Genomic DNA, 24,641 nt, shown 5'->3' with positions numbered 1-24,641 from the left:
CAACATTGCACCCCCTAGAGGTCCAGAAGTGCTTAAACCAGCCAGCAAAATGTATGCCAGACTTACACATTCCCGCCCCAGAGGGATCCCACCATCTAACGTTGGAGGCCTTCCACCAGCAGAGGTTTGAACCTGGCAGGCAAGTAGGGAAAGCTGTAAAAGGAGAGTCTCACAGTGAGGATGAAAATAAGAACGTGGGGGTGGGGGATGACTTCCATTTTATTTACTAGTAAGGAGTGGTCTTGTACTGGTCAGGATGAAGGACCAGTAAATGGGCCGACATGAGGAGCTCCAGGGGAAAAAAAAAAAACGACTATACGGTTCAAAGACCAGATCAGCTTATATTGCAGATCTTTACATGCTTCTGTCCAGTAAACACTGAGATAGGCCATGTGGCTGCACTTCTATCACTGGATTGGCTGCTTTTACTTCAATCACATGATCAGTCCCAGTTTTGTATTAGCTAACATTGCACCCCCTAGAGGTGCAGCCCCAGTATCACACCACAGGTGCAGTTGAGCAGTGAACCATTTACAGGAGCAGGGGGAAGAGGAATCCTATTTACAAAGTATTTAACATGTTTTTTTTGGCAGGCCTGAAGGCAGAATGACGAGGCTGGAGTTACCCTTTAAAGTTTGAAACTCAGAATAATTTTACTTGGGGAATTTGCGTTGAGTGTTTAAAAGGGGGGGATCTCCACCCTACACCATGGCCCTACTGATAAATGTCAGAACTGAACGGAGCCCAGAAATGTAGCGGGGAGGACTCTCCAGAGGTATAAGTGACTCCACCTATAACGGATGTCCCTTTTCGGTGGAATGTTCCTTTGAGATATAACGTTTCCTTGTTCTGCCGTTGTCTGTTGTAGATTTCAGCTCCAGTTTCCAGAATTTCATCTTTATGTAAGGTTAGACGGCTTATTGGTAGCAGATACGTTCATCTATTTTCTACTCGTATTTTTCTAACATCCTTCTCTATGAAGACTTTGTTCGTTTTTGTATTAAAATAAAATGTTTTTCTATATCTTGGGCCATCTGTGTGTCTTCAAGTTTCGGGAAGAGCACCCAAAATGCAAAATTGGGTGGCACTTGCCCAAAGAAAATCCTTCATCAAAGGTGAAAAGGCCAAAGTGGATTCCCTATGAGCTGTGAACTTCTTCAGCACCAAAGGTTTGCAGGTCTTGCCCTGTTTGTGTGGCCACCCCCCCCCCCCCCCCCTCAAATAAAGATTCCAGGGCAGCCATATCTTCTATCTTCCCCTAGGCCCCACCCTGGCTGTCCTGCGCACTAATATGCATCAATAATCTGTGTTCGCAGATTACCATCATGGATGGACAATCTTCCACAGTGCCAGAGCTTTGCCCATGTGACCTCAATGGTGAGGACTGCAGGATGCCCTGAATATGTGCTGCCACCTCTCAAAACCTCTTCTTTAAATCTATCACCAAATCTTCGATCTACAGTATCTTCTTGTTTCTCCAGCTCTACTTCTCTTTGTTGATCCCACCTTTGGCTGACCATTAGTCTGAGGATTGAAGTTGAACCCAGTTCTAGATTCCTCCACCTCATTCTCTATAACACAGTGATGGCGAACCTTGGCACCCCAGATGTTTTGGAAATTCCTTACAGGATGTCTCCAAGTTACCAGCTGACCTCAATGCACTGTTGCATTGGGCAACTATGTGGCAAATGAGGTTTAATGTTGATAAATGTGAAGTTTTTCACTTGGGGGCTAAGAATATGCATGCATCATACATACTAGGGGGAGTAGAACTGGAGGAATCCATAGCGGAGAAGGATCTGGGGGAATCCATAGCAGAGAAGGATCTGGGGGAATCCATAGCAGAGAAGGATCTGGGGGAATCCATAGCGGAGAAGGATCTGGGAGAATCCATAGCGGAGAAGGATCTGGGGGAATCCATAGCAGAGAAGGATCTGGGGGAATCCATAGCGGAGAAGGATCTGGGAGAATCCATAGCGGAGAAGGATCTGGGGGAATCCATAGCGGAGAAGTATCTGGGGGAATCCATAGCGGAGAAGGATCTGGGGGAATCCATAGCGGAGAAGGATCTGGGGCAATCCATAGCAGAGAAGGATCTGGGAGAATCCATAGCAGAGAAGGATCTGGGGGAACCCGTAGCGGAGAAGGATCTGGGGGAATCCATAGCGGAGAAGTATCTGGGGGAATCCATAGCGGAGAAGGATCTGGGGCAATCCATAGCGGAGAAGGATCTGGGGGAATCCATAGCGGAGAAGTATCTGGGGGAATCCATAGCGGAGAAGGATCTGGGGCAATCCATAGCGGAGAAGGATCTGGGGCAATCCATAGCGGAGAAGGATCTGGGAGAATCCATAGCGGAGAAGTATCTGGGGGAACCCGTAGCGGAGAAGTATCTGGGGGAACCCGTAGCGGAGAAGGATCTGGGGGAGTCCGTAGCGGAGAAGGATCCAGGGGAATCCGTAGCGGAGAAGGATCTGGGTTTGTCCGTAGCGGAGAAGGATCTGGGTTTGTCCGTAGCGGAGAAGGATCTGGGGGAATCCATAGCAGAGAAGGATCTGGGGGAATCCATAGCGGAGAAGGATCTGGGAGAATCCATAGCGGAGAAGGATCTGGGGGAATCCATAGCGGAGAAGTATCTGGGGGAATCCATAGCGGAGAAGGATCTGGGGGAATCCATAGCGGAGAAGGATCTGGGGCAATCCATAGCAGAGAAGGATCTGGGAGAATCCATAGCAGAGAAGGATCTGGGGGAACCCGTAGCGGAGAAGGATCTGGGGGAATCCATAGCGGAGAAGTATCTGGGGGAATCCATAGCGGAGAAGGATCTGGGGCAATCCATAGCGGAGAAGGATCTGGGGGAATCCATAGCGGAGAAGTATCTGGGGGAATCCATAGCGGAGAAGGATCTGGGGCAATCCATAGCGGAGAAGGATCTGGGGCAATCCATAGCGGAGAAGGATCTGGGAGAATCCATAGCGGAGAAGTATCTGGGGGAACCCGTAGCGGAGAAGTATCTGGGGGAACCCGTAGCGGAGAAGGATCTGGGGGAGTCCGTAGCGGAGAAGGATCCAGGGGAATCCGTAGCGGAGAAGGATCTGGGTTTGTCCGTAGCGGAGAAGGATCTGGGTTTGTCCGTAGCGGAGAAGGATCTGGGGGAATCCGTAGCGGAGAAGGATCTGGGGGAGTCCATAGCGGAGAAGGATCTGGGGGAGTCCATATCGGAGAAGGATCTGGGCGAATCCATAGCGGAGGGCAGAGAGGCATGGACTCCAGAGAGCGAGATATAATTTTGCCCCTGTACAAATCATTAGTAAGACCTCATCTGGAATATGCAGTTCAGTTTTGGGCATCAGTTCTCAAAAAGGATATCAGGGAACTGGAGAAAGTGCAGAGAAGGGCAATGGCATGGAGGAGCTCATCAATGAGGGATATTGATCTGTCAGTTAAGTCGCAATGGGGGTTGTTAATCAGTTTCAGCTGTTTTGGTTTTATTGAAATGAACAGCTGTACTAGATGGGCAACAATGAGACGACCTTCAAAACAGGAATGGCTTTACATGTGGAGGCCACTGACATTTTTTTCCTACTCATCTTTTCTGACTGTTTTTCAGTAGTTTTGCATTTGGCCAGGGTCAGTGTCACTACTGGTAGCATGAGGAGATGCCTGGGCCCTATAGAGTTTGCACAGGCAGTCCAACTTCTCCAGGATGGCACATCAATACGTCCCATTGCCAGAAGTCTCAGGAGCACGGAGGAGATTCCAGGAGACAGACAGTTACTCTAGGAGAGCTGGACAGGGCCATAGAAGGTACTTAACCCATCAGCAGGACCGGTATCTGCTCCTTTGTGCAAGGAGGAACAGGAGGAGCACTGCCAGAGCCCCACAAAATGACCTCCAGCAGCCACTGGTGTGAATGTCTCTGACCAAACAATCAGAATCAGACTTCATGAGGGTGGCCTGAGGGCCCAACGTCCTCTAGTGGGTCCTGTGCTCACTGCCCGGCACCGTGGAGCTCGAATAGCATTTGCCATTGAACACCGCAATTGGCAGCTCCACCACTGGCGCCCTGTGCTTTTCACAGATGAGAGCAGGTTCACCCTGAGCACATGTGACAGACATGAAAGGGTCTGGAGAAGCCGTGGAGAACGTTATGCTGCCTGTAACATCGCTCAGCATGACCGGTTTGGTGGTGGATCAGTGATGGTCTGGGGAGGCAAATCCATGGAGGGACGCACAGACCTCTACAGGCTAGACAATGGAACCCTGATTGCCATTTGGTATCGGGATAAAATCCTTGGACCCATTGTCAGACCCTATGCTGGTGCAGGGGGTCCTGGGTTCCTCCTGGTGCACGACAATGCCCGGCTTCATGTGGTGAGAGTATGCAGCCAATTCCTGGAGGATGAAGGAATTGATACCATTGAATGGCCCCCATGTTCCCCAGGCCTAAATCCAATAGAACACCTCTGGGACATTATGTTTCGGTCCATCCAACGCCACCAGGTTGCACCTCAGTCTGTTCAGGAGCTCAGTGATGCCCTGGTCCAGATCTGGGAGGAAATACCCCAGGACACCATCTGTTGTCTCATTAGAACCATGCCCCGACATTGTCAGACATGCATAGAATTTTTTCACTATGATTTTCGGGGTGTGTTTGAATTCAGCCCTCTGTAGGGTGATAATTTTCATTTCCATCAAACGATGTGCCATCCTTTCCTTCCTAACACATCACCCAGTCCATACCAGTATAGATCCTAACACATTACCCAGTCCATACCAGTATAGATCCTAACACATTACCCAGTCCATACCAGTATAGATCCTAACACATTACCCAGTCCATACCAGTATAGATCCTAACACATTACCAAGTCCATACCAGTATAGATCCCAAGACATTACCCAGTCCATACCAGTATAGATCCTAACACATTACCAGTCCATACCAGTATAGATCCTAACACATTACCAGTCCATATCAGTATAGCTCCTAACATATTACCCAGTCCATACCAGTATAGATCCTATATTACCCAGTCCACACCAGTATAGATCCTAACACATTGCCCAGTCCATACCAGTATAGATCCTAACACATTACACAGTCCATACCAGTATAGATCCTAACACATTACCCAGTCCATACCAGTATAGATCCTAACACATTACCCAGTCCATACCAGTATAGATCCTAACACATTACCCAGTCCATACCAGTATAGATCCTAACACATTACCCAGTCCATACCAGTATAGATTCTAACACATTACCCAGTCCATACCAGTATAGATCCTAACACATTACCCAGTCCATACCAGTAAAGATATCCAGCATGATATCTTTCCCCATTCAGATCTGATATGTTTTTAAAGTGTTCCTTTCATTTTTTTTTTTGAGCAGTGTATAATAAAATTGTACAACAGCGCCACCTGCTGCTTCCCTACTTGTAAATACAATGACGTAGCGTAACAGCGACCCCGCTGGCTTCCTATGGTTATGCAGCGATCACCATATATGATATAATGTCTCCACCTGCTGCCCACAGTCCTTACTACATGTATCTTCTACCACAGCGCCCTCTGTTGTCCTCGAGTGAATATTACATCGGCTATATTGTTCGGCCATTTTCTTGGAGACCAAAAATCTCAGCCGTGTTGGAGACACTCGGACTTTCCTCGTTCTCTATCATGCTGGAATTATCGGACGTTATTCCCGTTTTATAGGGGGGTCCAGGCTGCCTTCCTCCATCTCCCAGCATGCTGTGCGGTCAGCCCTGACTTCCTGTGCTGTGATAACAGAGCTACTTCCGGTCCTGTCCTGGCTGCTGCAGGTCTGTGCTCATTGTTGTCACCACTGGGTGTGGGGGGGGGAGGGGGTCCCTGTAGTTCAGTATGTTGGGGGCGGGAGGAGTGAGACTCCCTGTGATGTTCAGCATTTGTTAGGCAGATAATGTTATGGTTTAGGAGAGGAATGAAGGATGTGCAATGGGGGGATGGGAAGAACTAGAAATCCCAGCATGCTCTATGGGTGCAAGGCATGCTGGGATTTGTAGTACTGGACAACCTATGTGAGTAAGGTTCAATCCTAAAGAGTCAGTTCAATTTTAACCACTAAAGGAATGACATTTGTTGTTTACAAATCAGTATTTTTTTGCTAGAAAATTACTTAGAACCCTCAAATATTATATATATGTTTTTTTTATTATTTTTATTATTTATATATTTATTATTATTATTATTTTTATTATATATATATATATATATATATATATATTATTATTATTTTTATTATATATTTTTTATTATTTTTATTATTCTATATATATTTTTTATTATTATTTTTATTACATAGGTATATAATATATATATATATATATTTTTTTCTTTTCGAGACCCTAGACTGCAGGGAAATGCAAACTGTGGCCCTCCAGATGTTGCAGAACTACAAGTCCCATGAGGAATAGCAAGACAGACAGCCACAAGCATGACACCCAGACAGAGGCATGATGGGACTTGTAGTTTCGCAACAGCTGGAGGGCCACAGTTTGCATATCCCTGCCCCTAGAGAATAAAATGAAGATCGTTGCAATACTTTATGTCACACCGTATTTGCGCAGCGGTCTTACAAACACAATTTTATTGTAAAAAAATAAAATTGTTTGAATTAAAAAAATAAGAAAGCAGTAAAAGTTTGCCCAATTTTTTTTGTATAATGCGAAAGATAATATTATGCCAAGTAAATAGATACCCAACATGTCACGCTTCAAAATTGCGTACGCTCGTGGAATGGCGACAAAATACTGTACTTAAAAATCAAATACCACCAAAATAAAGCTCTATTTGGGGGGGCATAAATTATTTTGGGTACAGCGTCGCACGACTGTGCAATTGCCAGATGGAGGGGAATGGATCCCTTTATTTTTATGGGATTGGAGGTAGCCGGGTGTAAACGGACACAAGTCTGTTTACATCCGACTGTCCATAGAGGAGGATGGAGGGTCCTATCGTGTCCATCTGAGAAATGGAATGGAAGGCCTGATTGGACCTCTAGTGTTAGAGGGGCCTAAGTATGCCTATAATGTGTGTTAGAAATATCTTATTAATTGAAAACCTTGTTTAAAAAAATAAAAATACATTTACATTTTAATTTTTTTTTCCTGCAATTTCCAAAACTTTGTGGCAAAAATTACATTTTCAAAAGACTTGCTATGCCTTTCAGAAAATACCTTGGGGTGGTGGCTTTCCAAAATGTGGTCTTTTTGTAGGTGTTTTTCCTGTTCTGGCATTTCGGGGACTCAAGAAATATAAGTAATCGGGAAATGAAACGCATAATGTTTGCTTCTTCAAAGCTCAAAGGTGCTCCTAGGATTTTGGGCCTCTCGATGCATCTAGGCTGCGAAAAAGTCTCACACCTGGTATCCCCATACTAAGGGGGTATAACAGAATGTTGTTTTGGGATGTAATTGTAAGTATGTTCATGCTGTGTGTGAGAAATGACTTTTTTTTTTTTTAATGTCTTTATTTTCTAAAAATTGTGACCAAAAATTTAAAATTTAAAAACTCACTATGCCTCCTACTAAATAACTTGGACTTTCCACTTTCCAGAAAGGGGCCATTTAACCACTTGCCGACTGCCTAACGCCGATCTACGTCGGCAGTCAGCCCCTCACAGGCAAAGTGACGTAGGGCTACGTCACTAGCTTGTGAGGGTCTAGGGAGCGAGCGCGCGCCCCCGGAGGCGTGCTCCCGCGTGGTCACGGACCCCCCCCCGCGCGTGTGACCAGCGGACCCGATGTCCACCGGTCACTCGGCGATCGGCGGGGGAGAGGGAGAATGTCAGGCAGCTTGTGTAAACAAGCCACCTGTCATTCTCCTCGCTGTAAAGACACTGATAAAACGGATCTAGTATGTAGATCCGTTGATCAGTGTCCTTACAGCTCAACCCACAGCCAATCACAGTAGAAAGCACGCCCCTAGGGACACACACAGCCCCTCTCTTCCAAATAAAGTTAACCCCTTCACTACCAGTGTATTTTTACAGTAACAGTGCATATGTATAGCACTGATTACTGTAGAAATGTCACTGGTAACCCCAAAAGTGTCACAAATGTCAGTCAAGGGTCCGATCTGTCCGCCCCAATGTCGCAGTACCGCAAAAAAAATTGCAGATCGCCGCCATTACGCGTTAAAAAAAAAAACAACAAAAATGACAAAAATCTTTCCCTTTGTTAGTAAACGCGATAACTTTTGCGCAAACCAATCAAAATACGCTTTTTGCGATTTTTTTTTACCAAACATATGTAGCATAAAACAAATTGGCCGAAAATTTTAAAAAATTTTGAATTTTACTTTTTTTTTGGGGGGAATTTCATATAAAAAAATGTGAAAAATATTGTTATTTTTGCAAAATTGACGCTCTTTTTTTGTTTATAGCGCGTGATCAAAAAATCGCACAGGTGATCAAATACCACCAAAAGAAAGCTCTGTTTGTGGGAAAAAAAGGACGTCAAATTCATTTAGGTACAGCGTCGCACGACCGCGCAATTGTCCGTTAAAGTCACGCAGTGCCGAATCGCAAAATACCCCCTGGTCAGGAAGGGGGTAAAATCTTCCGGGGCTTAAGTGGTTAATGGTGTATCTGTACAGTCCTGGTGATTTAGGGCCTCATAAAATGAGATAGGCCGTCAGTACATTAGGATTGATCAATTTTCAAATAAATATATATATATATGTGTATGTATGTGTGTGTGTGTGTGTGTGTGTGTGTGTATATATATATATATATATATATATATATATATATATATATATATATAGCATCATTTGTAGATTCTATAAATTTCACACAGACTACATAATATACACGATTTTGTTTTTTTGTTTGTTTTTTTTTACCAAAGAAATGTAACAAAATACATTTTGGCCTATATTTATGAGAAAAAGATTACATGGTTGCAACATTTTAAACAACAGTTTTTTTTATTTTTGGGTTTTTGTTTTTCGCAAGTCACCAAATGAAAGCCCTGTGTAAGAAAAAAAAAAAAGATATAAAACGAATTTGGGTATAGTGTTGCATAACTGAGTAATTGTCATTCAAAATGTGAATCCAAAAAAGTCGCCTGGGTAGGAAGGGGGTGAAACAGTCTGGTCTTGAAGTGGTTAACCTGTGTATTTATCTGTTTACCTGGAGTGCAGCTTTAATAAACACCATAATTGTGTATTTGTTAAATCATGAACTGTTATAAGGTGTATTTTATCTTCTCCCTCCCAGGCTGCCGCCATGCCGAGCTGCATTGTGAAGGGCTGTAAGCACCACACTAGCATGAAGTCCTCCAACCCTCTGCTCACCATGCACGTCTTCCCCCGGGAGCTTGGCCGGATAAAGCTTTGGCTTCAGCAGACCGGTCAGAACTTTGATGATATCGACACATTCGCTGCCAAAATTTTAGACGCGGCAAAAACGGGTAAATACCGAATCTGCTCAGCCCATTTCGATCCGAGTTGCTACACCACAGTGGGCTGTAGGCTGGTACTGAAACACGACGCCGTACCAACAGTCTTCCCTGGGGTCTATCCCAAACTGCCCTCGGATTGGAAGAGCTTCTCTCCACATGCCAGAAAAGCCCACATGGGCCTTGATGTCATAGGGGCGTACGTCCCGGGATTTGAAAACGTTGGCACATCCAAGCTCGGCTTCCTGAGAAAAGACGCGGCGACGCAGACAAGGGTGGACAATGATAAGACGCGTCCAATATCCCTCAACACAAGTCTAATGGAGAGATGTAACAAACAGGAGGAGATATTTGACTCTAGCGGGCGTCTCATTGGGGTCTTCACCCCGGATTCTCACCAGAGGGATCTGAAGGTTAGACCGGGACTCTGGACTTATGATTGGTCAACACAAATACCCAAAGAGCCTTCCAAGAAACACCAAACAACGGAGAATAAAGAGGCCCTGTCTTCTCTAGAGAAAGTTCTGGTTAGTCGATGACATCATTGAGGACGTTATCTGTAAGGGCGTAAATTCACATGGGGGGTACTGATCCATACACCTGTGCAGGGCTGCTGATAGGGGGGGGGACCACCAGTCCTCTTGTAGGGGGCCCGAGCATACAGGGGGGCCCACACAGGGAGGGGGATTAGTGATGGACAACAAATACAGCTAAAAGCTGAACTCTCTCCCTGCTGGCAGCTTTTATCTGCGGAGAAAGGTACAATTGTCCCTAACTAATCTTCCTCCCTGTGTGGGCCCCCCTCCAAGCCCTGGCTTTAATGTTATCCCTGCTCCTGAGTTTATCTGTAACTTTGTTTCTCTCTCTCTGTCTCTCTGATCCTGTAGCTCCAACTGGCCAGCCTATATATTTTTTTTCATCTCGTCTTCATTTTTATTTATTAACTCTTCTTTTAGATTTTTGCAGGAATTATGGCACCCCAAACGCAGCGCAATTTTGCAGCAGTTGTCGCCCGAACGAAATCACGCAAACAGAATCGCGAGACGCCTGTCGCCCCAAAAGAAGCTCTTGTACTTGTTTGGGCGACAGGAGTCCCGCAATTCTGTTTGTGCAATTTGTTTGGGGCGACAATCGCAGCAAAACCGCGCCACGTTTGGGGTGCCATTGCAAGTCACGGGAATCACTCGGGCGTCCCGCGTCTTGCAATGGATCGGGATCGCGGGCAGAATTGCGGCAATTCTGCCTGCGATCCGAGATGCCTATATGTGAATGAAGCCGAAAGACGTATTTAGCTAAAATTACAGTAAAATCATTACTAGCAGGGGCGTAACTACAGGGGTTGCAATTGCAACCGGGCCCCATGCTCCAGGGGGCCTGTGTGGCTGCCCTGTACACCTGGATAGGAGGGGCGGCGGGGGCAGCATGTAGAGAAATCACTGTTCTCCTTTTTCCTCCTGTAGCTGCAGGAGGAAAATGGAGGAGATTGGTTCCTCTGTATGCTGCCCCCGCCACTCCTCCTATCCAGATCACTTATGTTCTGCTGTCTCTGGGCCCCTTTGTGCTCCCTCCCCTCTCCTGCCGGTTGCTGCAGGGGATGTGTCACAATAGAGAACCAGGAAGGGGTCAGTAAATATGTAAATATGTAATTTACCAGCTCCTTCCTTTTCTGAATGGACAGAGTCATAGTCAGTGACATTGTAAAAAAAAAAATAGAATAAAATGATAAAAAATAATACAATTAAAATACCAAAAAATTAAAACTACTGACACCAGTGGGTGAACTTCCAGGATTGCAAAGGTCACAACCGGGCCCTGGCATTCCACCACTGTGGGGAGGCCCCAAGATGGCAGGAAGGGGGCCCACTGCAGAACTTGTGAAAGGGTCCCGCTGCGGGACCTTAATGAACATCCCTTGTGATAGAAATAAGGGATGACAGGTCCTCTTTATGGAGAGATCTGGGGTCTATAAGACCCCAAATATATCCTCTACATTTGAAAGCATCAGATAAAAAAAAAAGCCCATCTTATCTTTCTAAATGCTTTAAAAAGAAAAGAAACTGCTCCGCCCTAGAAGTGACGTCATGACGTCGCTCCAAGCCCTTCTAGATCATAGAGGTGGGGAGAGATGATCTGGTCTCTCCTTACCTCTGTGACCAGCTGCGCCATTCAGAGGATCGTTTTCTGGGCTTGCCGGTAAGAACAGTAAGCCAGAGAAACACTGGCAAGCAGCGGGAGAGGGAGGTGGGGTGGGGGGGTGGGGTTGTAACCATTCCCCTCCCGTCGCTTCTAAAAGCAATCCAGCAGCTTGGATCGTTTTATTGAAAAAGAAAATCACCAGCTTGAAATAAAGAAAAAAAAAAAAAAGGCAGATCCCTTCAGCCATAACCCTGGTAAAGCACTTTAAAGTTGTGAAAAGAATCAAAGGAGCCAAGCTCTTATATTAGAAAATACCAGGGCTTTTTTTCAGGGGGAACGTGGGGGAACGCAGTTCCGGCACCTCTACCACTTAATCTATTTAATGGCAAGGGGTGCTGGGGATGTGCTGTAGGGTCTATTGATGATTGCCGTTGGGGGATGTATTGTCACTGGTTGGGATATTTTTTTGTGTAGGGGGGGTCTATTGTTGCTGGTGGAGAATCTATTGTTGCTGGAAGGGGTCTTATATTCCCGGGGGGGGGATAAGATTCATAAGAGGGGAGTTCCTGCACCTATTCTCTGTGAAAAAAAGCCCTGGAAAATACATATTACCATAGTAAAGAAACAATAAATAAATACATCTTCATTTAAATATAGAAAATACATAAAAATTGTGAAGTCCATATATGATCCCACACCTAAATAACGTCCTCAGTGAGTATAGGAAAGGTTCCTCTCCACCCGCATGCAGACGCACTATGCACTCACCAGAATTAATTGACCCCTATTACAGGGAGTCAATTTACACATATGGGAAAATCGAAGATGTCATACATGAGGTCACAGGAACGTACTTCACTCCGCTTCAAAGCCACAACATATGTGTGTATATATATATATAGTATAAAAATTGAGGTCTTGAAGTGGCTATTCCTGTTTTGGCAATAACTAAAGCGTAGGATTTTCTATAACTTCCTATCCCTGTGACAGTGTGAACAGAGATCGTAATAAAAAATCTGTGAGGGGTTGTAATCATTCCACACTCCATATAAAACCCAAAACTTTTTCGGTTGGGACACATTTAAAAACAACCAATGTTGTTATATATATATATATATATATATATTATAATGTTTTTCATATAACCAGATAGTTATATGAAAAAAAAAAAAAGGCAACAGAGAAATATGGATTGTTGACTTCTAGTTCTCAATTTGCTAATTCCCCGGTTTTAAATGGTTCTAATGTGAAGATTTCCTGGTCTTCATCCATGGTTGGGTCCATGGACATGACAGAGAGGCAACCAGTATTTTCTGGAGGCTGGCTCTACAATTCCTGCAATACCATCAGTGTCCACCAGTATCTCTCCCATGGCTTGCTGGTCTTCCATCTCCCTTCACATGTCAATACCGACCACCAACACTCCCCTATATCAGGGCAGTCAGTTGGCTCAGAAGGTAGTCGCTCTGCCTCTCATACTGGAGACCCTGGATCGAATCCCCGCAGGTCACTTTATCACTAGGCTCCTGGCTGTAGAAAAGCCCCTACAGCTAGGAGTTTCTCACACCACAAAAAAGCAAGACCCTCTTTTATAGTGGCTGCCAGGTCACAGCCACCTTATATTGTATAGTCCTAGTCATCCCCATTAACAGGGATTAGTGGCTATTCCAAGGAGTCAGCACCAAGACTAGAACCGGGAACTCCAACACCACTGCTGGATCAGCTCCTGGCAGCTAACCCTCTGAGCCAACTCTCAGCCTGAGCATCAGAGCGAAGTATCTCAATGTCCTCATCGGTTCTACAAGACACAGGAATAAATTAGAGGTCTTCAATTTACCATATCACACCATTAGTGGGATTCGAACCCAGTTCTCCAAAATGCTAGTGGATTGTCTGGCAACTAGCTGACTGAGCCATACAGGAGTCTGACTTCACAGGATGGCATTCCTCGATGGCATTCCTCGATGGCATTCCTCGATGGGATCAAACTCCATATAGGATGCACAAGTAGTGTATTATAAGGAGTATAAGAGGCCTCACAAGGTTGAGATTCCCCAATTATTAGTAGCTTGTTAACCTGAGGTTGGGGTGTTGCTCATAGAGTTCGTCAATGGGTACTGTTATACCTGAAGGGTTTCACATGTACTGTCACTTTAAGGCTGGCTCCACCCAGGAGTGATGACAAGGGTCAAGGGGCAGAGTGGCCATCTTTAGACACATGTAGAGATGTATGATATGCAGAGCTGTCCTGTAATGCTGTACAGTGAGTCCTGAATAAACATCCGTTGTTCCAGACCAGAGTCCTGTGTCTCTCACAACACGGAGAATATAACAGTGGCGACGAGGATGGGATTTACAAGGTTACTATCCGTGTGAGAAAGGAAAGGAAGAAAAAAAAAAAACTCTGGATTGTCAGGAATACAAACACCCACAGAGCCCAGCAGGAAAATGTCATTGATCGGGACATTAAGTGAATTTGATGGCGAACAGACAACGTGGATTTCTTGGATTGAAAGATTAGAACAATATTTCTGTGCAAATGCCATCCCAGGCGACAGGCAAGTAGCAGTGTTTCTGACAGTGGTTGGTGCTAGGACATATGACACTCTTAGGGATCTCCTTTTCCCTGAAAAACCAGCAACTAAGACTTTGGCAGAGCTCCTGACACTGTTAGGAAATCACTTCCAGCCTAAACCACTAGAGATTGCAGAGAGATTCAGGTTCTATCAGCGGCAGCAGCAGCCAGGTGAAGATATTAAGGCTTATGTGCTCGCCCTTCGCAGACTAGCCTCAACCTGTTCTTTTGGGGAGTACTTACCAACTGCACTGAGGGATAAGTTTGTCATGGGACTGAATAGTGAGTCTAGCCAAAAGAGACTGTTAACAGAGAAAGACCTTACCCTTACAAAGGCAATTGAGATAGCTTCAGTGATGGAAATGGCTGTGAAAGATACAGAAGCTTTGAACCCCCAGAGCAGAAGGGGAGAGGTTAAAGAGGAAGTTTTCAGAACAGCAGTCAAGCCAACTGCAGCTAACGGTAAATATAGACCCTCACCAACCAGGACGTCAGCTTGCTACCGTTGTGGGAATACAGACCATGATCACAAAGTCTGCCGGTTTAAGGATCAGCTCTGTCATAATTGTGGAAAGGCAGGCCATCTGAAACGAGTCTGCCGTAGTAAGAAGGTGCGAAATAAACAACCTCTGAACCCCAGGACAAAGGCATATATGGTGGGAAGATATACATCGTCATCTGAATCAGAGGATGAGGAAGTGCTCCACAGATTGGACATACATCATATGCATTCAGCACCCTCAGCAATGACTGTAGAGGTAACCGTGGAAGGAAAGAAACTCAAGATGGATGTAGACACAGGAGCAGCAGTTTCAGTTATCACCCAGAAACAATGGAGAAAACTTCTGATCCGAACAACTGTCCGTCCAACACCAATCAAACTGCAGACATATTCAAAGCAGATACTCCACCCACTGGGGTACGTGAAAGTACAGGTATCCTACAAGGGTCAGACAAAGAGAATGCCATTATATATCCTAGAACATGGGGGACCCCCTCTTTTTGGGAGAGACTGGATTGCTCACTTTGGCATGCCAGACATCGCCATTAACCCCTGCAACACCGTGACCATCCCATCAGGGGATGAAGAGGGATGGGTGAAGTCCCTGAAACAGCGATTCCCGCAAGTCTTTGATAACCATTTGGGAAAAATAAAGCATGACTGTGTGAGACTCAGGCTGAAACCCAATGCCCAGCCTAGGTTCTTCAAAGCTCGGACGGTACCTTTCGCACTCCGAGCAGGTGTGGAAGCTGAACTAAGCCGGCTGGAGGAACAAGGTGTCATCTCAAAGGTAGAGCACAGCGAGTGGGCATCACCAGTTGTACCAGTAAAGAAAGCGAATGGGGACTTACGCATTTGTGGCGATTTCCGCATGGCACTAAATTCTCAACTGGAGATAGACCAGTATCCCCTACCCAGAGTAGATGACATTTTTGCCTCTCTTGCAGGAGGTCAAAAGTTCACCAAGCTTGATCTCAGGCAAGCTTATTTACAGTTTGAGGTCCACCCTTCGTCCCGCAAGTTTCTAACAATCAACACTCACAAGGGACTGTATGAATACAATCGGATGGTGTTTGGGGTAGCCTCCGCCCCAGCCATTTGGCAACGCAAAATGGATGAGATTTTGGCGGACATTCCTTTCACACAGTGCCTGTTAGATGACATGCTCATCACGGGCCTGACGGACCAGGAACACAAGCGTAACGTGGAGCTTGTGTTGGCCAGACTCCAAGAGCAGGGTCTAAAAGTGAACTTAGCGAAATGCCAATTCATGGTACCTAAATTGGAGTTTTGTGGCCACCTTGTGGATGCAGAGGGTATACACACCACGGAAGCCAAAGTTGATGCTTTAGTAAAAGCTCCAGCCCCGACCAACGTCCAGCAGCTGCGATCATACCTGGGCTTGCTGAACTATTACCACAAATTCCTGCCGGATCTAGCACACACTTTGTTTCCATTAAACAAGCTTTTGGAGAAACACTCCAGATGGAACTGGTCGGCTGCATGCCAACGTGCTTTTGAAGTTTCTAAGCGAAAGCTGTTGGCGTCACGCATGCTCGTGCACTATGACCTCCAAAGGCCTCTCACCTTGGCTTGTGATGCCTCACCCTATGGTCTAGGGGCTGTACTATCTCACGTTTTACCAGATGGGTCAGAGAAACCTGTGGCATTCGCCTCCAGGTCCTTGACAAAAGCAGAAAGCAATTACTCTCACATTGACAAAGAGGCTCTGGCGCTCATATGGGCAATTAAGAAGTTTCATCTTTACCTGTATGGTAGGGAATTCACCATACTGACTGATCATAAACCACTCCTTCAGATCTTTAGCCCTGACAAAGGCATCTCCCAGACGACTGCAGCCCGTCTTCAACGCTATGCCCTATTCTTGGGAGCATATAGCTACAAAATCCAGTATCGCAGCCATGATGCCAACGCTAATGCAGACGCCATGTCCCGTCTGACAAGGACATTAACAGACTCTTCTCCACCTGTCAAGAGTTGTCGTTACACTAGCCTGTCCTTTCTGTCTTCCGGGGAAGTAGCAGCCCATACAGCCAAGGATACCTTCCTTAAGACAATACTCTCCTGGGTACGGTACGGTTGGCCTGCAACTGTCACACAGGATTATGAGCCTTACTTCCGTAGGCGTCTGGAATTAACTGTGTCTGGCAACTGTGTTTTATGGGGAGACCGAGTGATCGTTCCACAGACCCTCCGGAGACACATTCTGGAATTGCTACATACTGGTCATCCCGGGGGCACACGTATGAAACAAAAGGCCCGAGGCTATGTGTGGTGGCCAAACCTCGACTCCGATATCACGACATATGTGAATGCGTGTGCTGGATGTGCACAAACTGCGAGAGACCCTCCTCGAGGGTGCGTCCAGCCCTGGACTTGGCCCACGGTTCCCTGGTTTCGCCTACACTTGGACTTTGCAGGCCCGATCAGAGGACACACCTTTTTGATCATTATTGATGCCCATTCAAAGTGGCCTGAGGTCGTTCCTGTTACTCAGCCAACGACTAAGGCGACGATTTCCATACTGTTACATCTCGCTGCTACGTTTGGATACCCCAGAGAAATTGTCACAGACAACGGTGCACAATTCACAAGCCAGGAGTTTCAGGGTTTCCTGACTGCCCACAACATCAAACACAAGTTGACCGCACCTTACCACCCGGCTACAAATGGTCAAGCAGAAAGGTTTGTACAGACCTTCAAACGCTATTTCAAAGCTACTGTGGCTACAAGTAAACAACAGTCCCTGTCACCCCAGCAGCTGGACTCCTTCCTTTCTGCTTACAGAACCACACCACATGCAACCACTGGGAAAACTCCAGCTGAACTTCTTTTGGGTCGGCAGCCATGGACTGTTTTGGATATGCTCCGCCCTCAAACGGTCCAGGAACATGTACGGCAGTCCCAAGACAAGAGGGTCGAACACGACGAGATTCCCCGGTTTACAGCCCAGCAAAAGGTATGGGCCCGATCTTATGGCGCTTCCAACACTCGTTGGCTTCCTGCTATCGTCGCAGAGACTTTGGGACCCAAAATGTATAGGGTCTGCCTGGAAGATGGTTCCATTTGCAGAAGGCATGTGGACCAATTGCGTTCTCGTTCTCAGCTGCCCGAATCCCTGACATCGGCTGCACCTCCAGTGTCTCAAGGATCTGCTCCTACCGGATCAGGAGGCATTGAGACTGATGCTTGGGGAGACTCTGAACTTTTGAACTCAGCTCCAACAGAGCCCTCCAGCCCTGGTCCAGAGGTCTGCTCACCCTCTGAGCTAGGGAATCCCCTCTTGGCCCCGCCGGTGTCCATTCCGGCCAGCCCTGCTTCCTCCAGCCCCGAGTCGCTGGGTGCCCGTCCTCAACGACACTGTCGCCCTCCTGACCGGTTTCAAATGCAAGACCGGTTACGAGACTTTCGACGGGCCCGCCGAAAGTGATCCGCTGCCATTTTCCCCCCGGAGCTTCCCTGGAAGTTGTTCTCACATCCGGACGTGGAAGAAACCATGTAAATCTCCTGAGTTGGAGGACTGTATTGGACAATTATGAGTTACTGTTTTATGCCTGTTCTCGTTTTGTTGTTTTTTTTTTTTGTTTTTTGTTTTTTTTTTAGGTATGGATGGAAGGTGTTATACCTGAAGGGTTTCACATGTACTGTCACTTTAAGGCTGGCTCCACCCAGGAGTGATGACAAGGGTCAAGGGGCAGAGTGGCCATCTTTAGACACATGCAGAGATGTATTGATATGCAGAGCTGTCCTGTAATGCTGTACAGTGAGTCCTGAATAAACATCCGTTGTTCCAGACCAGAGTCCTGTGTCTCTCACAACACGGAGAATATAACAGGTACTTTTGTTAAGTGTTGAATCCCTGGGTTTGAAGCCTGGGGCTGGGTGAAATTTGTTCACCATGTGTTGCTGAGGAGATAATTGATGGATATTGCTCTTGAGAGTTGGATGGTGGTTCGGGGGAGGAAGTGGACATTGATGGACACCCCTGTTGAGAGCTGGATGGTGGTCCGGGGAAGGGAGTGGACATTGATGGACATCCCTGTTGAGAGCTGGATGGTGGTTCGGGGGAGGAAGTGGACACTGATGGACATCCCTGTTGAGAGCTGGATGGTGGTGATCCAGGGGAGGAGGAGGACATTGATGGACATCCCTGTTGAGAGCTGGATGGTGGTGGTCCAGGGGAGGAAGTGGACATTGATGGACATCCCTGTTGAGAGCTGGGTGGTGGTGGTCCAGGGGAGGAGGAGGACATTACTGTTGACAGTTGGATGATGGGGATCAGAATTAGGGGGTGGGGGCATTTATTCACACAACTTGTTAAGAGCTGGATGGTGGTGGTCCGGGGGAGGAGGACATTGATGGACATCCCTGTTGAGAGCTGGATGGTGGTGGTCCGGGGAAGGAAGTGGACATTGATGGACATTCCTGTTGAGAGCTGGGTGGTGGTGGTCCAGGGGAGGAGGAGGACATTACTGTTGACAGTTGGATCATGTGGATCAGAATTAGGGGGTGGGGGCATTTATTCACACAACTTGTTAAGAGCTGGATGGTGGTGGTCCGGGGGAGGAGGAGGACATTGATGGACTTCACTGTTGAGAGCTGGATGGTGGGGGTCCAGGGGAGAAGGAGGACATTACTATTGAGCGTTAGATGATGTGGGTCAGAATGAGGGGGGGGGACATTGATTCATACACCTTGTTAAGAACTGGATGGTAGTGGGCCGGGGGAGGAGGAAGACATTGATGAACTTCACTGTTGAGAGCTGGATGATGGTGGTTCAGGGGAGGAGGACATTACTGTTGGGAGTTGGATGATGTGGGTCAGCATGAGTTGGAGGACATTTATTCACACAGCTGTGGTGGGCTGGGGGGGGGAATTGATGGACATTGCTGTTGAGAGCTGGATTGTGGTGGTCCGGGGGTAGGACAAGCAAGCCAGACCAGAGTTACTATTTGTCATTGAATCGGGTATTGTGCTATTTTAGCAAAGCTCTGGGCACCTTATTCTGTACAGGGGAAGAGGCAGAGCATTGAATGGATATTCAGGAGCCTCATGTACTACAGCCAAAGAAATGGTCACCTTGCCTGTTGATATGGTCCCTGTATTCTAAATGACTGCACAAGTCCCATGATACGCTTGCACCGACTTTATCTAATAAAGCAAAGACTAATGTGTAGATTGCAGTGACCCATGTCAACCAATCAGCAGTCATCGTTCATCATGTGTCAATTTATTGAATTGCATAATCCCATACCGAATTAAAGTCATCCCCACCCCACTCAGCCCTTCTTATGTAATAAATGGTAGCACAACACACAATCGGGGTAATTCCAATGTCGGACATATCCCCCAGAGTATATTCAATTGTCTTTATTTATACATATTTACTATGTATGGATTGTATGTAGAGAGAAGCCTTTTTTGGGGTAATATTTTGTACATCCTAATCCTGACTGATGGGTAATGACTGAAAAAATAAGATGGTGACATATACATCACAATATATCATATTATATAATATATTATGCTGTGTTTTTTGTCATTTGTAGCTCTCCCTATTGAAACACATGGCAGAAGTCCCTCATACCCGCCCCCAGAAACAAAGGACCAGCCGCCTGCTGAACCGGACCGCCGAGATCATCTCCATCCTGACCGGAGAGGTAAGAGGGGTTCAGGGTTTTGGGTGTTACAAGCCGTTAGCTGGACAATCCTTAAAGTGGATCTTCACCCTAAACAAAGGGCCATCATATTACCTCGTCTCCCCCTACCCTATCTCATATATTTATAATATATATATACACACACAAAAAATGTTGCGCAAAAATATATAGTTAACTTAATATTTGTTCTTAAACAATATGTATATAAATGACCTCAACACGTAAAAAAAAAAAAAATATTATATATATATATATAAAAATAATATAAATATAGCAAGTCCATCAAATCAATCTCAATATAAATAAATACTATAAAGTGCCCAATGTGAAAACGCACATGTGCTTAAATATCCAATCATGTGAATCCAACCAAGCAGATGCCGGTATGGTTGTGGACCTCTATAAAAGTGCAAAAAGTGCTACATAAAATAAATAATATACATGTGCAAAGTTCATAAGGTGCAAAAATAAGAGTCTCTAATAAAATAAAAAACACGTGTGAAGTCCATATTGTGCAAAATAATCCTGTTGAATCAGTGCAAACTTGGATAGAAATAGCTTCTTCCAAAAAGTGCCACTTGTGCTAGATAGATCATATATTCAGTTTACTATATATTTTTGCGCAACATTTTTTGTATATATTATTTGCACTGTGTGAGATAGTGGTGTGTTGCAGCAAATATGTTATCACTTGGTTGCGAAATATATATATATATATATATATATATATAGTGGTGTGTCCCCAGTTATAGGAAACCCTGGAAGTGGGTTGCCAACATCCCAAATAACTGTAACAAGACAAGAAAGGGTTCCCCCTAGGGGTGGGACTTTAGCGGCAATCACACTTCCAAAAAAAGTAAAATTAATTATTTATAGCAAGATAAAATAGATCACAAAGATCAATCAATATACAAGTATACAACATTTACAAAGGTGTAATGCATGGATGTGAAACCATGTGTGAAACGTAAGTATTACATATACTGTGGGGTATATGATGAGAAAGATGAGGAAATCCTCCAATTATATACTGTATATATAATTTATTTTTTTACTTTTTTTTGTGCTTCCACATTTCTTGCCTAGGTGAAAATGTGTCCCCCTGCCCTCCCCACGCATGCGCAGATGTGCTTGCAGGGCTTTGGGTCCTGAATGAGCCCTGTGGAGGTTTCCCGAATATCTGCACATGTGCAGGTTTTCCCACACATGCACAAAGACAGCTATTCTAGAAGTCACCAAACCTTTACTGTCTTTGCAAATGCACTGAAAAATCTCTATGAATGGAAAGCTGCAGGACCTGAAGGCTGGGCAGAGAACTTCAGAATATCTGTGCATGCTCCGTAATAAATGTCACCAGATGAGGGGTATAGCCACTAAAAGGACATTTAAAATTCCTCTTTAAAGTGAACTTTTTTCCACCTTAGGGGCCTGGAATCCTGAAATCGGAACTTAATCTCTTACTACAACATTTTCTTTCTTTTTTGATCCTCCCTCTTACAAAAATGTGAACAAAAAAATAATAGAAAATGTGTACTTTTGGGTTTTTCTTTGTGCAGCACTTCCTATTTTTTGGCCTAGACCGAGCCCTACTTCCTCCTGCTGTTGGCAAGTCACAGCTATCCCAGGAGGGGTGTGCTGTACCATCTGAGCATGCGCGGCATTTTTCTACACATGCACACAAACCGTTGCCAGCAAATAGAACTGGCAGCGCGCTGCACATGCACAAAAAAATATCCTGCAGGTGCGCCGCCACTCTCTGCCAGAGACTGATGGACAAACCATGTAGTACTAGAGATGGGGGAGGGGGAGGGGGAAATGTGGAGGGAACCCCACTGATGTAAAACTGGTTTGATCTAAAACTCTAAGAGTCAGAATTCCGAAATGTATTTATTACAGGCAAGACTGCCAGAGGCAGACGGAAAGGGAGAAAATATGGAACATGCTCTTATTGGTGGAAAATCTGCTGATTTATAATACACTACAGATAATAGTTTATTGCTCATGCACATTGATTCACGCATCCCATAGACACCCATCAGGATACTGCTTAATGGGGAGGGAGCATGATTGGTTGTAATTGTAATAGGCAACACAGGCAGTTCCCTTCTCAGTCTGTCTTCCTTTCATTGCTCAGGAATGGACGGTGGTGAAGAAGAACGCACACATCAGCAAGTTCTACCAGATGATCCGAGAGGTGAGCGGAGGTCACATGACCAGTCACATGTCCTGCTTCCTGTCCGTCTTGCTGAAGCCCAATCTGCGAATTTCAGGTTCCCATCAAATGCGGGGACGTGGCCATGTTCTTCACGATGGAGGAGTGGGATTACATAGAGGAGCACGAGGACCTGTATAAGCCGGTGATGCTGGAGAACCCCAAGGATTGCAAAGACGCTGCGTCTCATACCGTCACAGGTAAACGCTGTAAATGAAAATTCATGCATCTACAATTCTGCACCACCTGAAACTGAATGGATGAGTCATTAAAGGTGCACTCCGCTCTGGAGGAAAGATTTAGCAGGACGCACAAAAAAGAAAATCTAGCATACCCCTCCAGGTTTCATACTTTAATCCTGGCGCTGCATGTGCAAACCAGACCAGACCAGCACACTGCGTGCAATCCTCTGGTGGCTAGTAAGCTGCTGTTCTGAAAACACCTGAGATACTGCAGGCCAGGGGATTCCCAGCTCCGCCCATCTCTGTACACTCTGGGACAACCTCATCCTGATTTAATAGTCCAGGAGCAGCCAGCAGGAAATCACTGTCACCCCTAACCCTCCCCCACAGCACCTCTCCAGGGTTTGGTTGGAGGTGAGCTCTCTCTGCGCTCTTGCGGCTCCATGCTGCACTGGCCCACACCCTAGTCTGGGCAGGGGACTTCCTGTCACCCGGGTGGAGCCCTGAACTGCTCTAAGGCCATTGACTATAAAGTTGGGTTCTGGAGTCTCAAGACTTCAAAGAGCTTTGGCAGGGATTCTTCCCTCCCAAAGCTCTTTGAATGCTCTAGACTCCAGAACCTGATTCTGGGAATTACAAAACCAAAAGGCCAATGTTCTCTGCTCATATTATCCATTCTGGAGCCTCTCAATCTGCATCCTAGAGAACCCGTTACCTCCTTTTACATAGTGGTAGGGCCCAGCACTGTCACAACATACACCTGCCAGAGGCCCTTTTATTGGCTCTCATGCAGTGGGGACTGTTAGTGGCCTGGGAATCATAAAGTGCAGGGGGCCTACCCCAGCAATCCTGGAAATGAATACCCATATGGCCCTTTTATATGACTTTGCAGTTGGTACAATCCAATTGTGACATGTGGCCAGCTTAAAGTGGAGCTTCCCCGTCCCTGCCACTTGCGTGATGATGTGCATGATGCGTGATGATGTGCATGATGATGTGCATGATGTGTGATGATGTGCTCCCTGGGGGATGGGGTGTAAATGACAGGCAGGGCTCACAGAGAATGGGCAGAATGACAGATTGTTATCCTGCACTGATTAGCACAGACAGGGCCGGACCGAGGAGGAAGAGAGGAAAAGTCAATACTGCCACTATTACAGGAGGAGATGGGAGAATGTAAATAAAAAAAAAAAGTGCCTGGAGTTCCACTTTAGCAGAGAATAAGAAAAGGGAGGAGCAATAACAGGAAAAAAACTCTGCATATATCTTTATAGATATAAATTGTTCAGATCACATGTGAAGAGTTACAATCATTATCTGATTTATCTCATCATTGGTGTGTTTTCTTTGCAGCAAGCAGTCAGGAAAAAACTCCCCTATCCAGGCAACAGCCAATCACCAACGCAGACCACAACGCAGGTAACGCATCATCCGGGCAGAAAACAAACAAATCTGCTGCAATGAGGAAATCAATTACTGAAATATCAGCGGATTCCCTGTACTGGGGTCCTGGGGACAACGATCCGGTCTGTTGTCCCCTCAGGCAGGAATTCGAGTAAGGGCAAGATGGCCCCCACTCCACTCTATGGTCTTGGAGGACCGGAGCGACGTCATACATCACTTCCTAGCAACGGATTTAAATAGCTCATTTTTTTTCATCATGAAAAAAATTACTTTTTTTTTTTCTTTTTTAGTGTAGATGTGAGAGGTGAGGTCTTTTTGACCCCCAGATCTCACATTAAAGAGGACCTGTCCTGCTTATTTCTATTACAAGGGATGTTTACATTCCTTGTAATAGGAATAAAAGTGATCAAAAAATTTTTTTTTAAAGGACAGTGTAAAAACAAAAAAGAAAAGATAAAATAAAAAAAAAAAAAATTTAAGCGCCCCGTTCCTGTTAG

At 45.7% G+C, this 24,641-nt stretch overlaps 1 protein-coding gene across 1 annotated transcript in view; it reads left to right on the top strand.

The window, feature by feature from the left end:
• The first annotated feature begins 5,702 nt into the window (after window positions 1-5,702).
• LOC309567129 (uncharacterized protein) overlaps window positions 5,703-24,641 on the top strand; it is a 31,707-nt gene continuing 12,768 nt past the window's right edge. The window contains exons 1-6 of the mRNA XM_082272467.1: window positions 5,703-5,831; window positions 9,272-9,979; window positions 20,236-20,346; window positions 22,481-22,540; window positions 22,617-22,758; window positions 24,094-24,159. Coding sequence (XP_082128593.1) covers window positions 9,281-9,979; window positions 20,236-20,346; window positions 22,481-22,540; window positions 22,617-22,758; window positions 24,094-24,159 — 1,078 coding nt within the window. The 5' untranslated portion in view covers window positions 5,703-5,831; window positions 9,272-9,280. The remainder of the gene's footprint in view (window positions 5,832-9,271; window positions 9,980-20,235; window positions 20,347-22,480; window positions 22,541-22,616; window positions 22,759-24,093; window positions 24,160-24,641) is intronic.

Source organism: Pelophylax lessonae, assembly GCF_965119305.1.
Source record: "Pelophylax lessonae genome assembly, chromosome: 11".
Lineage (NCBI taxonomy): Eukaryota > Metazoa > Chordata > Amphibia > Anura > Ranidae > Pelophylax > Pelophylax lessonae.
The sequence above is the reverse complement of the archived record's forward strand: the minus strand, read 5'-3'. Positions and strand labels throughout refer to the sequence as shown.